This window comes from Bos javanicus, chromosome 12 (assembly GCF_032452875.1).
Source record: "Bos javanicus breed banteng chromosome 12, ARS-OSU_banteng_1.0, whole genome shotgun sequence".
NCBI classification, from domain to species: Eukaryota; Metazoa; Chordata; class Mammalia; order Artiodactyla; family Bovidae; genus Bos; species Bos javanicus.
The window spans coordinates 62291934-62309222 of NC_083879.1; the positions used below are offsets into that span (position 1 = coordinate 62291934).

Here is a 17289-nt window from a genome sequence, read left to right on the forward strand (position 1 = left end):
GAAGTTCTATTATTATAATACTTTATATTATTATTATATTATTTATATACTTTATATTATTATAATACTTTACTTTTAATTATCTGATACTATAGATTTCTTCTTTTCTCCCTCCCTGGTACCTACCCCAAATTTAAGCAAAAGTAACAAAATCTTTCCAAACCAAGTTTGAAAGGCTTTAGTCAAAAAAAACAAAAAGAAATTGCAAAATAGACTCAGAAGAAAATTTTTCAAGAAATTTTGCAAAACCTCAGAAGACTATCGTACTCACCACCTCTAGAAAACTTTCTAATTCAATAGAGAGGATGTAGAAAGGTGTGATAGTGGCAATGTGTATATACATATTTTTCAGAATTAATATTAATTTTATATGTAATCAGGGTATTATAACCACAATTTTGCCCCAAATATTACCAAAAAGGACACGATATCAGTTATGTTTAAGACAACTACAAAAGATACTACACAATTAATTCCAAACTTAAATGAGTAAAATACATTTAAGTGATAAAACTACCCAGTTATCAAAAGAACAGACACATGTGTAAACTACATTGAAGCCAGTTAGAAGGATCAACTTTTCTTCTATGCCTGGGATGGACTACAGCTCTAATATTACAAACAGTGGAAATGTGCGTTAGGAAGGTAAAGACTCTCTTTTGGGGAGGGAGCTGTCTGGTTTCATGAAAAGAGCCAGGAATACTTACTGTAGAGAAGACGCTAGTAGAGTTTAGCAGGTGACTCTTCAAGAAACTTGCTTTCTATCCTTACTGCATTTATTTAGGGATTTCCGGCTTTTTAGTATGCATCAAATAATATTCACAATCTCTCTGAAAGTCGTTCACATCCCTTGTATCGCCTAGGCATACTTATCAAACGTAATTCTTAAAAAAATAAAAAGCGCCCTTGTTTGCAGCTAAAGTGGACCACTCCCTCTTCCAGGTCCTTTACAGGACAAGAGACAGCAGCAAGGGCTGTGTGAGTCTAATAAACGCGAGGTGGAAGGCACACCATCAGTCCAGAGTTGGAATCATCTGTTCCTTACCACCAAGCAGCCTGACACTGTCGGGGTTATTTCCACTCCTCCCTTTTTCAATCGGAGGGTTGCCACAGTCCCACGCTTGTGTTACGCACACGTTCCAAGACTCCTCTGTCTCCCACGAAGGTGGCCGTCCCGGCCGGGAGCGGGGGGGCGGCGAGGGGCGGGTAGTGGGGAGGCTCCCGTTGCGCCGCCGGAGCCCGGGGACGCCTTCGCCCTCGGCTGCCATCTATCGGCCGCGGAGCACCCGCTTCGCCCCGGGCCCATCATGTCTGCTGCAGCTTGGCTCGCACCAGCCGCGCGACAATAAACAAGTGCACCGGACGGGGCCCTGCGCCCACGCCGGAGCAGCTGCCTCAGAGACCCCCGCGAAGCTTACCGCGTGGCCACCTCCTCGCCGCCCGGGAAGGAAGACGCGACTTTTCTCTGAGTTTTTTGGTTTTTGGTGTTTTTTTTTTTAAAGAGCCGCCGGGCTGCCGGGACACGCCACAGGCTTAGAACAACGCTGTTCCTGCCCTCCCGGCCCCTCAAGGATGTCGGAGATAGAGAATCCCAAATAATGAAGATCGTGCGCCGCATCCGGAGAACGAATAGAGAAAAAGCCCCTGCAAACACCCGGAGCGACGAAATGGCCAAGAGGATGCGGGAGCCTTCCACCCACTGATCAGGGGGCAGCGGCGGCGGCGGCGGCGGCGGGCTCGGCGCGGGGACACCGGCGGCGGGATCCCAGTGCGGTGGTCGCCGCGGCACAGGGGGGGCGGAGGACGGCTCGGGAGCCGCAGCCGCCGCGGGAACAGCCGAGGGGCCGGTGCCACCTTCGCTCGCCCCCTCTCTACCATGTACAGTGTGCGCTGCAAGAAGAAGGCGGGCGATGTATGCACACCCCTGCGCCCCGCTCCCTCTGGCTCGTCCCCGGGCGTGCGCCACTGACCAGGGGGGAATGTGGTGAAGACGGCGAGGACAGCCCAGGGGGGAGGGGAGGGCCGGCCCGCGCGAACCCACGCCGGCGGGTGCCAGGGGCCGGAGGCGGCTGGAGGGGGCGGCGGCCGCTGCTGGCTCGGAGAAAGTTGGCCCCTAGGCAGATGGCAACAGTAAGTACCCGCCTGGGGGGCGAGGGGACCGGTGCAGCGGACGATGCCGGGGACCCCGCGATCGCGCGGTGGCGCGGGCTTGGGAGCGAGCGTGCTAGTGAGCCTGAGTGTGAGCGGATGCGAGCGCTCGGCGAGGCTGACCGTCACGTTAGCTGGGCCGCCGGGGCCAGGCAAGCCCGCTCGGCGTCCCCCTCCTCGGGCTCCGCGCCTCCTCCCCCTCCCCTCCCTCCAGCAGCTCTCTCCCCGCCCCGCCCGGCTCCCGGCCCCTACAGCGCGGCGCCTCGACCGCCGGCCCTCCGCCGCCCCCTCCCCCTCCCTTCCCAGCCCGCCGCTCCGGATCGTTCCCCCCCACCACCACCCGCCCCGACTCTACCCCCACACCCTGCTGCCGGCTCCAACTACCACGGAGAGCGCCGGGAAGAGCCTTTCGGGGAGCCCCGGAACCCGCGGTCGCCACCGCGGCGGCGGCCCGGGGCTGGCGGCGTCCGGGCGCCTCTTTCCTCGCAGCCGCCCGGATCGCGGTGCTCGCCCCGCCTCGACTCGCGAGCCTTAGTGCACACTCCAAAGAGGTTTTTGGGGGGTTTTTTTGTTTTTGTTTTTTTGGTTTTTTTGCAAGGGTGGCTATGATGAGTGGGCCTTGGAGATGTGAGACGGGGTAAGTCGGCCGTTTACTTTGCCAAAGAGGCTCCAGCGTGTGTGTTGTGTCTCTGTGTGTGTGTGTCTGTGTGTGTGGCGGCCGGGTGGCTGTCTTCCCCTCTCCTCCCGCCCCTCCTTCCTCCCCTTTCCCGGCCTTCGCTTTGGGGCGGAGTGGGGGAGGGGGAGCCTCGCGTTCTGGAACTCCGGGGGCTCCTGCCTGGGGGCCGCCCTGGGAGCACCTGCGCCCCGGAGCCGCGGGTCCGGCCTGGGTGCCGGGCTTCAGCCCACCCGGCCCCACGCTGCTTCATGATGGGATGCTTAGGACGACGATCCAGGGTTTAATTCTTTGTGGGCAGGAGGGGGAAAACAGATACAGCTTCCCCACCCCCGCCCTCCAAAAAAGAAAAAAAAAAGAAAGAAAAAATCTGAGACTCTGAGAATATGCAGCGTCCCCGCGAATTTACATCGGAGGTGCGTTTCCCAGTCAGAAATGTCAGCCTTGCCCGGCTCATTCAACTTTATTTGCTCAAATTTTCGGGCTCCTTTGATAGCAGGGAGGAGGGAATCGGGAGTGGGGTGAGAGGGAAGCTCTTCGACCCTGGCGAGCCAGAACTGAATTAAAGTTGTAAACGCTCAAGTTTAATATTGGCTGGACACGTTTGGCTGTGGGCTGTCAGAGAGGGTGGGAGGTGAATGGGGGCGAGGAAGCGCCGGGCGGGAGGGGGAGGGGATCCAGCCCCCGCTGAATGGCTGTGCCGATTTGATCCAACGGAGAACGGCGATTTCAAGGTAAACGTTTTGCTCTCATAGAGGGTGTCTGTGCTGCTGTTAAGCCAGGAAGTGTTTTGTCGCTGCGTTGGGAGGTCGGGGATACTTGCAAGGTTTAGATATTGTGGGTTCCCATTCGTCTCGACACGTCTGGGTGACCACACGTGAATGAATCGCAGGCACACTTGCACACGTGCGTGCGAATGCAGGGGCTCTTCATAACACGGGCTGGAGTCGACTCGGGTATCCAGATCGTGGTCTCCAGGCTTGAACCCGTGCTTCAGAACCGTCTTGGCTTTAGTTAGGGGTTGTGATTCAACATCAGACTTCGGGGGTGGTGAGGCAGGGCCAAGCAAGGCTGGACAGAGAAAAAAGGCATTGGTTCCATGAGCCCAGCATTTCTACCGAATGTTCCCTCTCCCCCTCCTTCTCCCAACCAACGCAACACACACTCGCACACACTCACTCCATTTATGTCCTTTCCTTCTGAGCGCTGCTGTCGACTCGAAGTAGGAAGTCGAAGGAAGCCTTTAAAGGGACAAAAAGAAAGCCAGAAAGAAAAGGGAGAGGAGGGTCAGATTGATTCCTTGGGGAGATGAAATTCGGATATTAAAGCACTGACTTGTATCACTTGCTGTCCTCCCTTCTTTTCTTCCTTCTATTTTGCCTCTTAATCAGCCCAACTCCCTTTTCTGAGGGAAGAAGGAGGGGAGTAAAGCCTTGATAATTAAATACAATAAGCAACTCCAGTGGTGGGGATGTTGACGAGGTGGTAGTTCAGTCCCAATTTTGCTAATTTGGTAGGGTTAGTTTTGCATACCGTGGCAAAAAGACGCGGAGCCCGAGGTGAGGAAGGCTTTGGCGCTGGTCCTGGGTTTACTTTTAGCTGATTCCGGGTAAGCGGTGGGAACGCCTTCTTGAAACTCCAGGTACCCGGAGCTTGTTCCGGGATTGCGGATGCCTTCGCAGAGTTCTTTGTAATCCATCGTGCAGAACTATTTCAGTGGCTTAAAAATGCGGTTTAGTAGCGTCGCTGACATGATCAATGAGGAGAAGTGGACGCAGGGCGCTCTCGGGGAGGCGCTGCTAAGTGGCACCGTGCATGCAATTAGGACGCTGATGTGCTTAATAACGTGATAGTGAAGTCCACCATCAAAGCGAAAGCGCTCTCCTTTTTCTCCATGCTCAAAGCTCCCGGAGACAATTGGCCTTAAGAGCTTCTTCTGGGTCCTTTTGATGCCTTATCTCGCATGCTTTTTGCCTCTGTGAAAAGTATTCTTTAGGTTCCCACCCTGGCATTTCCAGCGATGGTTTTAAAATAGCCCAAGTATTGTGGCTCCTGGGCAAAACTGTGAAAATGGGAGACCTTCACGGTGAACTGTTAAATGAAGAGGTTTTGAAAGAAAAGCAGAGGGACTGGGTATAGGTGAGGTGGGGAACCTGATAAAAATGGTGCTTCTTTTCTCTAAAATTTAAACCGTGAATCTGAACTGACAGCCATTTTATGTATATTTATGGATTGTTTTGAAAGTGAGGGGGGGCAGGCAAGAACACTAAAACTGGATTTTGTCTAACCTGCCCTTATCTTATAAGGAGCAGCATGTTCCTGTTGTCATTAGAAAATGAAATCAACCTTTAAATCAAAGTGAATATGAGATTTTAATAAAGTCTGGAGAATGTCTATGTACCTTGGGGTGTGGGGTGTCATTACTCTCCCCTTCTTCTGGATGTCAGAAAAACAGTATTAGGAAGGAAAGAGACTTTCTGATTGATTCCTTAAGTTTTTGTCATATTCTGTTGTTTCCTTCCCCCCCCCCCTTGCAGGAGATAAAATGCACACGTGCTGCCCCCCAGTAACTTTGGAACAGGATCTTCACAGAAAAATGCAGAGCTGGATGCTGCAGACTCTAGCGTTTGCTCTAACATCTCTCGTCCTTTCGTGTGCAGAAACCATCGATTATTATGGGGAAATTTGTGACAATGCATGTCCTTGTGAGGAAAAGGACGGCATTTTAACTGTGAGCTGTGAAAATCGGGGGATCATCAGCCTTTCAGAAATTAGCCCTCCCCGTTTCCCAATCTACCACCTCTTGTTGTCTGGAAACCTTTTGAGTCGTCTCTATCCCAATGAGTTTGTCAATTACACTGGGGCTTCGATTTTGCATCTGGGGAGCAATGTAATCCAGGACATTGAGACCGGGGCTTTCCACGGGCTGCGGGGTTTAAGGAGATTGCATCTGAACAATAATAAACTGGAACTTCTGCGTGATGATACCTTCCTTGGCTTGGAGAGCCTGGAGTACCTACAGGTCGATTACAATTACATCAGTGTCATTGAACCCAACGCTTTTGGGAAACTGCATTTGTTGCAGGTGCTTATCCTCAATGACAATCTCTTGTCCAGTTTACCCAACAACCTTTTCCGTTTTGTGCCGTTAACGCACTTGGACCTGCGGGGGAACCGGCTGAAACTTCTGCCCTACGTGGGGCTCTTGCAGCATATGGATAAAGTCGTGGAGTTACAACTGGAGGAAAACCCCTGGAATTGCTCCTGTGAGCTGATCTCCCTGAAGGATTGGTTAGACAGCATCTCCTACTCCGCCCTGGTGGGGGATGTGGTTTGTGAGACCCCCTTCCGCTTACACGGCCGGGACTTGGACGAAGTGTCCAAGCAGGAACTCTGCCCAAGGAAACTTATTTCGGACTATGAGATGAGGCCGCAGACGCCTCTGAGCACCACGGGGTACTTACATACCACCCCGGCCTCGGTGAATTCCGTGGCCACTTCTTCCTCTGCTGTTTACAAACCCCCCTTGAAGCCCCCTAAGGGGACTCGCCAACCCAATAAGCCCAGGGTGCGCCCCACCTCTAGGCAGCCCTCCAAGGACCTGGGCTATGGCAACTATGGCCCCAGTATCGCCTACCAGACCAAATCTCCGGTGCCTTTGGAGTGTCCCACCGCGTGCACTTGCAACCTGCAAATCTCCGATCTGGGCCTCAACGTCAACTGCCAGGAGCGCAAGATCGAGAGCATCGCAGAGCTGCAGCCCAAGCCCTACAACCCCAAGAAAATGTATCTGACGGAGAACTACATCGCCCTGGTGCGCAGGAGTGACTTCCTGGAGGCCACGGGGCTGGACCTCCTCCACCTGGGCAACAACCGCATCTCCATGATCCAGGACCGCGCCTTCGGGGACCTCACCAACCTGAGGCGCCTCTACCTAAATGGCAACAGGATCGAGCGGCTGAGCCCGGAGCTGTTCTACGGCCTGCAGAGCCTGCAGTATCTCTTCCTCCAATACAACCTCATCCGCGAGATTCAACCTGGGACTTTCGACCCGGTCCCAAACCTCCAGCTGCTATTCCTGAACAACAACCTCCTGCAGACCTTGCCCTCAGGCGTCTTCTCAGGCCTGACTCTCCTGAGGCTCAACCTCAGGAGTAACCACTTCACCTCCTTGCCAGTGAGCGGAGTCCTGGACCAGCTGACGTCACTCATCCAAATCGACCTGCACGACAACCCTTGGGATTGTACCTGCGACGTGGTGGGCATGAAGCTGTGGGTGGAGCAGCTCAAAGCGGGCGTCCTGGTGGACGAGGTCATCTGCAAGGCGCCCAAGAAGTTCGCCGAGACGGATATGCGCTCCATTAAGTCGGAGCTGCTGTGCCCTGACTACTCGGACGTGGTGGTGTCCACGCCCGCGCCCTCGTCCATCCAGGTCCCCGCGAGGACCAGCGCGGTGACCCCTGCCGTGCGTCTGAACGGCACCGGGGCGCCCGCGGGCTTGGGCGCGGGCGGAGGCGCCGCGTCGTCGGTGCCCTTGTCGGTGCTGATCCTCAGCCTGCTGCTGGTTTTCATCATGTCGGTTTTCGTGGCTGCGGGGCTCTTCGTGCTCGTCGTGAAGCGCCGGAAGAAGCACCAGAGCGACCACGCCAGCACACACAACTCCGACGTGAGCTCCTTCAACATGCAGTACAGCGTGTACGGCGGCGGCGGCGGAGGCGGCGGCGGCAGCGGCGGCGCGGGGGTCCACCCGCACGCGCACGCGCAGCACCGCGCGCCGGCGCTGCCCAAGGTGAAGACGCCCGCGGGCCACGTGTACGAGTACATCCCCCACCCCTTGGGCCACATGTGCAAAAACCCCATCTACCGCTCGCGGGAGGGCAACTCCGTGGAGGATTACAAAGACCTGCACGAGCTCAAGGTCACCTACAGCAGCAGCAACCACCACCTGCAGCAGCCGCCGCCGCCGCCGCAGCCGCAGCCCCCGCCCCCGGTGCAGCTGCAGCCGGCGGGGGAGGACGAGAGGCGGGAAAGTCACCACTTGCGGAGCCCCGCCTATAGCGTCAGCACCATCGAGCCCCGGGAGGACCTGCTCTCGCCGGTGCAGGACGCCGATCGCTTTTACAGGGGCATTTTAGAACCAGACAAACACTGCGCCACCACCCCCGCCGGCAACAGCCTCCCGGAATACCCGAAATTCCCGTGCAGTCCGGCTGCTTACACCTTCTCCCCCAACTATGACCTGAGACGCCCCCATCAGTATTTGCACCCGGGGGCGGGGGACAGCAGGCTGAGGGAACCGGTGCTCTACAGCCCCCCCAGTGCTGTCTTTGTAGAACCCAACCGGAACGAGTATCTGGAGCTAAAAGCTAAACTAAACGTTGAGCCGGACTACCTCGAAGTGCTGGAAAAACAGACCACCTTTAGCCAGTTCTAAAAAGCAAAGAAACTCCTTTGGAGCTCTTGCATTTCAAACAAACAAGCGAGCAGACACACACCGTGAACCCCATTTGATTCATTGTGTTGTTTCAACGTTTAGGGTGAAGTGCCTTGGCACGAGATTCTCAGCTTCGGCGGAAGATACTGAAAGGGTGTGCAATTTCCTTTTAATATCACACGCAGGGAAACGTTTGTGTACACTGGGCACATCACTTTCTCTTCTTGCGTGTGGGGGAGGCGAGGAGAAGGGCTTTATGGAGGGCAGTTTGCTTTGCGGGTGACTTGTTAAAGGTCATAGTCATTTTTGTAGTGGTTGGAAGTGTTGAGAATGGTGGAAGGTGACAGCGCATAGATTCTCCTCTTCCTCTTTTACTCTTTTCCCCTTCCCCTTCTCCCCCTTTGAGCCATGGGTGGGTCTAGATGGCTTTTGTGGAGAGATTAGCACACCCCCAACTTTAATAGAAAGTTTTTTTTTTTTCTTTCTCTCTCTTTTTCCCGTCCCCATTCTCTCTTCTCTGTTCCTCTCTTTCTCTGCCTCCCTGCCTTCCTCCTCTCTCATTCCTTTCCTTTCTTTTTAAAGGATGTGTTTGTATGCATTCTGGACATTTGAATTAAAAGAACAAAAGTATTGTGATCTTGAAAAGATCACCATAGATGTGGACAAATCATTAAAATTACAGAGCTATATGATCCATAATTGATTAGTCAAAATAACTTATTGATGAAATATACGAATATTTTATTGTAGCACCTATTTTTATATGCGCATTTAGCATTTCTCTTTCCTTCACTATTTAGCCTATGATTTTCACAGAGGTGTCGCACTATAAAAGGAGCTGTATTTCCAAAACTGAAGTGATATCAGGAAGGCATTTAAAATCTTATTTAAAATATGGAGAACTTACATCTTAAAAATCAATGCAACCCACCCAATTGGATCTGTAATTAAAAAAAAAAAAAAAAAAACAAAAACGCTGTATCCCAATGTATAAAAGAAAAATATTTGGGGCAATTAATTGGGCCATTCCAGTGAGAATCATGTGCAAGTTTCTGGTTTTATTAGAGAAGATTTAAAAGTATTTTTATTAGTCAACCAAAATGATGTATTGATTTGACTACTATTGTAGCCAATTTTTGATTGTTTAACCAAACCCAGTTGCATTTGTACAGATCCACGTGTACTGGCACCTCAGAAGACCAAATGATGGACTGTACAAATCTCTATACAATGTCTTTATCCTTCTGGGCAGCAAGCAATGATGATAACCACAAACACGATCTCTGTAAGATGGGGCTACTGTTGTTACAGTCTCATGTATCCCAGCACATGTAATTTTTTAAATAGTTTCTGAATAAACACTTGATAACTATGTCAAATATTGAGGGACTGAAGTAATGATTACTTAAGTGCAAAGAAATAGCTGTGTGATTTAATGAATCGCCATTATTAATTTAAGACAGTAGCTAACTTCTATTCCTAAAATGTCCCCCTAATGATCAAATATATATAATTGCACCTTTGTTGGTTCAGGGAAGTATGGTTATCTAAATGTGTCATTTAATGTGCTCATTCATGAAATTTCAACTTTACTCCTTTTCCTTACTGAAGTATCCATCTAACATGTGGAGCATGGTAAGTAATGTACTGCATATTGATTTTGTATTTTGTCATACCAGTATTATTTATTTGGTCTACAATTTTGCATAGTTTACCTTGTGTAAAGCTACCTGCAACAACTGTGATGGGTACTTTTATCTCTAGTTGGTCTATATCCTAAATGTCAAAATGTTGGTGAGTATAAGCTGTTCATGTCTGAGTAAGGTTTGCCAGTGAATTAGATTATATTCAAGGGTAGGAAATATTTGGATGAATCTCAACCTTAAAGAGCCACATACTTCATTGGTGTTTGGTACATGTCTGCATAATCTCACCTGCAATGTGTACAATGTCAAGGGCTGTTCATGAACTTTGTTTAAGGAACATTTTCCGTGGCATTCTGCCACAAAGAGGCAGCATTCACCCATGAGTAAATTGACAGTAACTACTTGAATTCAGATTGAACAGGTGGTAACAGTTTCCCTAAGGAGTTAAAAAAAATAAATAGTAATACTACCTTGGCCAAGAGAAGTAAACTATCCCAGTTCTGTGCAAGTTTTCCCTTCCAAAATTTTTTCTTCAGAGGGGAAGTAATAAACAATGTCATGCTATTATCATGGAAACAATGTATCTCTTACTCTCCATCTACCTCCTCCATGTTAGATCCAGGATTAGAAGATAAATATAAATATTAGTATTTGCCTTCACAATTGGAGTTGCTATTAATTTTGTCTTCACAGTGGGAGTTATTTTTCTTTAATATTGCTTTCACAATATTATCGTATGTAGATATGACAGTGTTGTACGAATTATAAAATATTAAGGCAAAGTGGAATCCTCCATGTAACTAAGTTTTATTTCTTAATTGATGTATAAAAACTAAGAGGCAACAATTACATGAAGTTAAAAATGTAGGTCTGGACAATAGAAGTAGCTTCCAGAAAGTTTGTTGATGTATTTTTCAAAGATTTACAAAGAATATTATTGTTTTCAAACCAGCACTATTTCATATAATCTTGTCGCTGTCGGTGGTTCATTTCTACCTCTACTTTTCGTAAGGTATCCAGCATTTTTTTAATCTCAAAAAATAACAATTATATAATTTATAGAAAGAAGTTATTTCTAATTTTAAATTATACTCTTCCCATCTGTATGAAGAGAATAAAAGGAAATTTATCCTTGCCCTAATAAACTTGAAATTTTAACATATAGAATCATGAAACTGTATAGAATTTAAAAATGAATTATTTTTCTCCTTCCATATGGTTTCCTGCTAAAACATTGACATATACAACAGAACATAATTTATGTGGTTTTAAATATCTGAATTTTGGGTTTTCAGGTATACTGAGTAAATAATTAAATTGGGTATATCAGTGGTATATGATTGGATTAAGGAACCCAGGAAATTCTTTCTATAGAATTTTGGAGAACATATGTAACATTTCAGACATCAATTAAAATTTGAATGAAAACTAAGCTTACTCTTTGTGCTTGTTCAATTTGATATGTTGCATAATCTCATACAAATATATCTCCTGGTAGAGATTACAAAATCTTACTTTTATCTATATATATATGATTATAGTGTAGATACTTAAATTATCTCAGAGAAATATATTTCATGTAAATGTAGATAATTTGTATGCTAATATTCAAAATGCTTTGCAGCTAAACTAATGATTGCAGTTATGAATCAATTCATAACAATTTTAGCATCATACTCAGAACATGTCTTTTGTTTAGGCAACATTATCACCTCTATAAATGTGGAGTGGAAATTTTTGAAAAATGTCCTGGATATCCATCTCTGCCCCTCACCACTGTTCTCTCAACCTTGATAGGAAAATCAAACTTGTATGTAATGAAGAACCCACACAAAATGTGAAAAAGGTCAGAATTTAAGAAAAAGTTTAGAATTTAAAAAACTTAATCTGTCAGTTTCTTGCCCTGTATCATTAATCCTATTCTCATGACTCGGCGAAGTATTCAAATTACTTATGTGTGTGTGTGTGTGTGTGTGTATATATATATATATATATATATATATATATATAAAATATTTATTTCTGGGCTCTCTTACATTTTTTTCCCTTATATCTCACCCTTCCGTCCCTCCTCTCTCCTTATCCTTTCTCCTTATCCTTTTCTCATTTTTTAATAGGGCAAGGAAAACAGTTAGAATAGTTCAGTCCTTGTTTGAAATGACAAAAACTGGCTACTTAATTTCAAGAACTTAATAGGTTGTTTCCAAAGTCACATAATTCCAAATTAATGAAAGTAAAGCAGAACACAAATATGCTTCCAATTCATTTGGAAAAATACTTCTGTTGCACTTTCAGATGGCCCCAAATTAAGATACTTGCAAAAGTGGCAAAATATTTCTTATAACTCATTTTAAGAATAAATTTTACACTGAGAAAGAAGAACTAAAAACAACAAAAGCAGCAATTTAAACTCTGGAATGTAGGAGCATTTAATGTATTGATTTCAAAGGAAATAAAATGTGAAAGTAATAATTTAACTGATATTAAATCAGCTGTTTATGCATAATGCTCTTCATACCCATTGAAGTTAACTACTATTTTACAAATACAAATATATGAGAATAAAATTAAAATAGTTTGATGAACATTAGTCATGTTCCTAAAAGTAATCATCTAACATCTAAATCCAAAGAACTTTATGTCAGTTAATATTGCATTTGACAACTGACCATTTTATTAGATTTTAATTCAATTTAATGCCTATCTGTATCTGTATTTCTGTTAGTATATGTAGCATGTATATAGCAGACAAAAAATGTATTGTCAAAGAGAACATTCCATACCCAATTTTCATATCAATATTTTAATTATTTCAAATTATACTTTTGTGTTTTACACTTTAGGCATGTTTGATGGAGAAAAAAATGTATGGAATATAATTTGAGTGTGATAATAATATACTCTTTTCTTCCTCTGTGGCAGGGGTCAAACATTTCTAGCGTTATGCCAGTATCACAAAATGAGTATCTATTTTTTTTTTTAAGAGCAACATTTAAACTTAAGTTTGAGTGATTTAGATTATTTCTTATAAAAAGAACTTTTGAAGATCAAAACATAAATATTTCAAAGAGAACTGATGTAATGCAAATATTAAGTAATTTGACTTTTTCACTTTCTATCTACTGTCAAAATAAAAATATAATGATATATTGCATAACACTAAGCATATCAGGTTCATTTTTATTAGATACTAAGAAAGCCATTTATAGAAGAAAAGTAAAATCCATAAAGATATGTTGAATGGAAGTCTTCCAATGAGTTTTTTTTCTTTTTTTAAATTAGGTATCTTATCAGTGAATGTGAAGGAAATTGTATATTTCTGCCATAAAATAAACATGTTCATTCTTCAAAATTACATGTTTTTAGAAGTGGAAAATATGAAACAATGTTTTCATGAGTGAATTTTTTTAGGTTAACATATCCAGGAATGGAATTATGGCTTTTTTCAAATGGAAAGCTCACAGCATCGAGGTCAAATTTCAACAAACTTATTTGAGATCATTACATTTTAAGACATATTTCAAATATATCATGGTGTAAATTCAATTCAAATTTTTGATATTTCAGTACTGAATCATATACATGCTAGTGGTAGATTTTGGTTACATTTTAGTATTCTGGAATATGCATATTTTAGATTTTCTTACAAATTGATTTCTACCACCAGTAATAATTTCTAATGTTTCCAGCTAACACATTTTTAAGAATCTGATTGTATAGTTCATTAAAAACAGAATTTAATATTGAATATTGAAAGTAAAATAACCATATTTTCAATTTGGATTTCAATACATGTCCATTTAAATAAAACATGAAGTGTGGCAGTAACCCCACCTTAATTTTTTTTTTTCAGTCCTGAATGCTTTCACCTTTATTTTTCTTGATCCCATGTTAATTGATTAAAAAAATTCTTTGTCAGTTACTATTATAGAGACTTTACCAGCGTGTTTTATCCACGAGAGGTTTATCAAGCTGTTGTAGACTAAAATTTCAAATAACAAGTGTGAAAATTGATATGTAAAAAAGGAATACCTGGCCAACAAATATATTTGCCTGTAATGATATATCTATTTAAATTATCCATATAAAATCTTGTCTTTTACCATTATAATATTTTTGCTATGTTTAAGTCCAAAGTCAAAAAGAATATTTCACTTCCGAAAATCCTAATAATGGGAAAGTTACAGCTATCAAATTTATCTAAATCCTGAGTTTTAATACTGACTTTAAATCTCCAATCTCCAAAATAAAGTTTATAGTGCATGTTTTTCTTTGTTACTGAACTCGGCCTTCTCTAAAGTTCCCTAAAATATGTAAATGCGTATAATGTATGCCTTTTATGTTTTGCTTTTTGATTAACATTTGAAAGTGAAAATGAAAGTAGAAGAGTGTGTTGCACAGTGGTATCAGACTGTTTGCAACCCCATAGGCTATAGCCTGCCAGGCACCTCTGTCCATGGAATTCTCTGACAAGAATACTGGAGTGGGTTGCCATTCTCTTCTCCAGGGGATCTTCCCAACCAAGGGATTGAACCCAGGTCTACAGCATAGGAGGTAGACTCTACCGTCTGAGCCACACATTTATGAACTAACACTTGTTAAATTATAAATTAAATTTGGTTTCATTCAAACTGTATCCCAAATTTTATAATTATCCCCCAATTTTTATAGCTAGTGAATAGTATATTTATATAAGTGGCTCCAAATGTGAACATTTTGATTCAGAAATTACTCATGTATGTCAGAGAATATTTAAAATCATTCACCATACTGCCATTTAAACTTATTTAATCAGAACAATGATATTTTTTTACCCAGTTAAGATTTAAAAGCCCTAAGTCTTAGGTGAAAATTTAGTATCTCATTAGAAATGTTAACAGAAAAAAAAAAATGTAGAAGATAAATACTGAGTATTGGGATATCTTCTCCTAAGCTAACAAAATTGTACCTACAATAAACCATTATTGTGTGTTTATGTAAAAGTATGTATTTTATTAAATTTCTTGTTTCACATACTTTGAAAAATTTTGACATTTTACAATGAACCCTGTCTTTATTTAAGAGTTTATTTCATTGAAAAATTTTTTCTTTTGCATAGGATGTGATCTTATTGTCCCATACGGCTTTGACCTACACCTTTATTTAAAAACTCTGTGCCCATTTTCAAAGGTACTGAAAACAGTCTCTATTATTATGTTTCATTCTTGCAACTCAAATCATTTCATTCTTCCCCAAAAGAAAAATTGAAAAGAAGTTGATATATTTCTATTTGCTAACTTAACATGAATTCTGAAGTCAAATTAATGATTATCGCAAATCATTCCAAATAAGCAATCTAAGTGCTGTGTAAACATAACAATGTGAGTGTGAAGTTGTGGATTTAAATGGTCATTATGGAACTGTTGCTCATTAATAATCTTAAATATACAGCATCTATATATAAAAGTGAAAACATCTTTGAATGTTACCAAAATGCCACTATTGTGTACTTAGTAACAATAAGCATACAGGCCAAAGCCTGAAAAATCGGTTTTATTTGATCAAAGCAACTTTATTTCCATTTAGAAAAAATAAATTTGAATTTGAATGCATTTAGGCTAGAAAGCACCCTTTATATTACCTTTGCTTAGCAATTTCATATAATTTAATATTATCTGCTGAGATGCAAGAGCATTTCAACTTTCAGCCATGTTTCAAATAACTTTGTTTCTTCAGTGTTAAAATTTATGTATCAAAGATTTTTAGGCTTTGTTCTCTAGGAGCTCTGAGTTGTTAATTTTTATATATAACATATGAAGTAACAGATTCTATGTAGGCTTATAAAGAAATCTAGATTAAATAAAGGAAAAATAAGAATGAATAAATTTACAACCAGATGGAGCCAGTTTACTGTACGTGAATGCTCTATTAAAAATGTAAATGTGTTAAAGATTTACAGTGACTTGGAGTCTCCAAGAGCTATTTTTGTAAACTATCCTTGGACTTTTTAAGGAGAGTAATAGTAACTTTAAAAGTATGTTCTTACAGAGGGAATATTATAATTGCAGCTCAAAAGATTTTCCCCAAATAACTAACTGCTCATGTACTTGAAAATACTGTAAAAGGTCAATTCAGTAAAAATATGTCAACATCAAATATTATGAGAATCATTTCCAGGAAGGAAAATAAAGTTTGGAAAATCTGATCCAACAGATTTAGGACCAAAAAAAGAGGGAGAAAGAATTTCCAAGGCTATGTTTTCAGTGTTCTAGGGCAAAATAATGAGTAGAGGAAAAATATTTTTGGTATTACATGACTGTGCTACTGATAAGTTTTCTGTGAATTGGTATATATATCTAGAGGAAGTAAAAGATAATGTAACAAGGTTCCCAAGCTCTCCAAATGTTTGTTTTCTCTCAAGATTTATGTTCACTTTTTAAGACTAAACTGACATATTTTGTAAAAAAATTTTGGATTTCATCTTTTAAAATTATTTTTCTAACAAAATGTGAATTAGATTTACTATACAAATACACTGTCAGTTGGATTTTTATTTTTACTTTTGGTTTATTGATCATGTAAACTTAACATTTTCCTTTATTGAAAGCTAACAAGATGTGCCTGAAATAACAAAATGATAGGTGCATATTATTTGCTGCTATTTTATACCAAATGGTAGTCATTGGCAAGGAAGCAGATCAGATCAGATCAGATCAGTCGCTCAGTCGTGTCCGACTCTTTGCGACCCCATGAATCACAGCACACCAGGCCTCCCTGTCCATCACCAACTCCCGGAGTTCACCCAGACTCACGTCCATCGAGTCAGTGATGCCATCCAGCCATCTCATCCTCTGTCGTCCCCTTCTCCTCCTGCCCCCAATCCCTCCCAGCATCAGAGTCTTTTCCAATGAGTCAACTCTTCGCATGAGGTGGCCAAAGTACTGGAGTCTCAGCTTTAGCATCATTCCTTCCAAAGAAATCCCAGGGCTGATCAGAGGATGATACTAAAATTCTAAATTTATGTTCCATTTCCTATTACAGATAGTATCTCCTTTTGTAACTTTCTTTGAGTCTGCCCATTTTCAATTTGTGAAAAGTAATACAATGCACTTGGTTTATGAAGAGCTCAAAAAACTTAAATTTCTTCTTCTTCTGCTGCATGTATGTAAACTGTTTTCTCTCCCTCTTTATATGTAGGTATGTATATATAGTAGTTTGGAAAGTATTTTTCAATTTCTCCATAACAGTTTACAAAATCAACAGTCACTTGTAGATACTTTACAGTAAATTTAAAAGTACAACTTCTCTGAAAAGGAAAGAACTTAATGTAGTCTTATTGACTTTATTGCATATTCTTACTCATTGAATTTTGAACTTATTGAATTTTCAGTGTATTTCAAAAATATATG

General features: G+C 42.8%; 1 protein-coding gene and 1 long non-coding RNA gene across 3 annotated transcripts in view; one reads left to right on the forward strand and one right to left on the reverse strand.

The window, feature by feature from the left end:
* LOC133258518 (uncharacterized) overlaps positions 1-1729 on the reverse strand; it is a 176755-nt gene extending 175026 nt beyond the window's left edge. The window contains exon 1 of the long non-coding RNA XR_009740064.1: positions 708-1729. This is a non-coding gene — a long non-coding RNA (uncharacterized LOC133258518). The remainder of the gene's footprint in view (positions 1-707) is intronic.
* Positions 1730-11333, forward strand: SLITRK5 (SLIT and NTRK like family member 5). Of its 2 annotated transcripts, none has more exons than XM_061435198.1 (2): positions 1730-2130; positions 5359-11333. In XM_061435198.1, exon 2 carries the CDS (start codon positions 5367-5369, stop codon positions 8253-8255), a length of 2889 nt encoding a protein of 962 aa, XP_061291182.1. In that variant the 5' UTR covers positions 1730-2130; positions 5359-5366; the 3' UTR covers positions 8256-11333. The 2 variants fall into 2 exon arrangements, with proteins under 2 accessions (XP_061291182.1, XP_061291183.1); XM_061435199.1 differs by lacking the exon at positions 1730-2130 and adding an exon at positions 2643-2785.
* The last annotated feature ends 5956 nt before the right edge of the window (positions 11334-17289 follow it).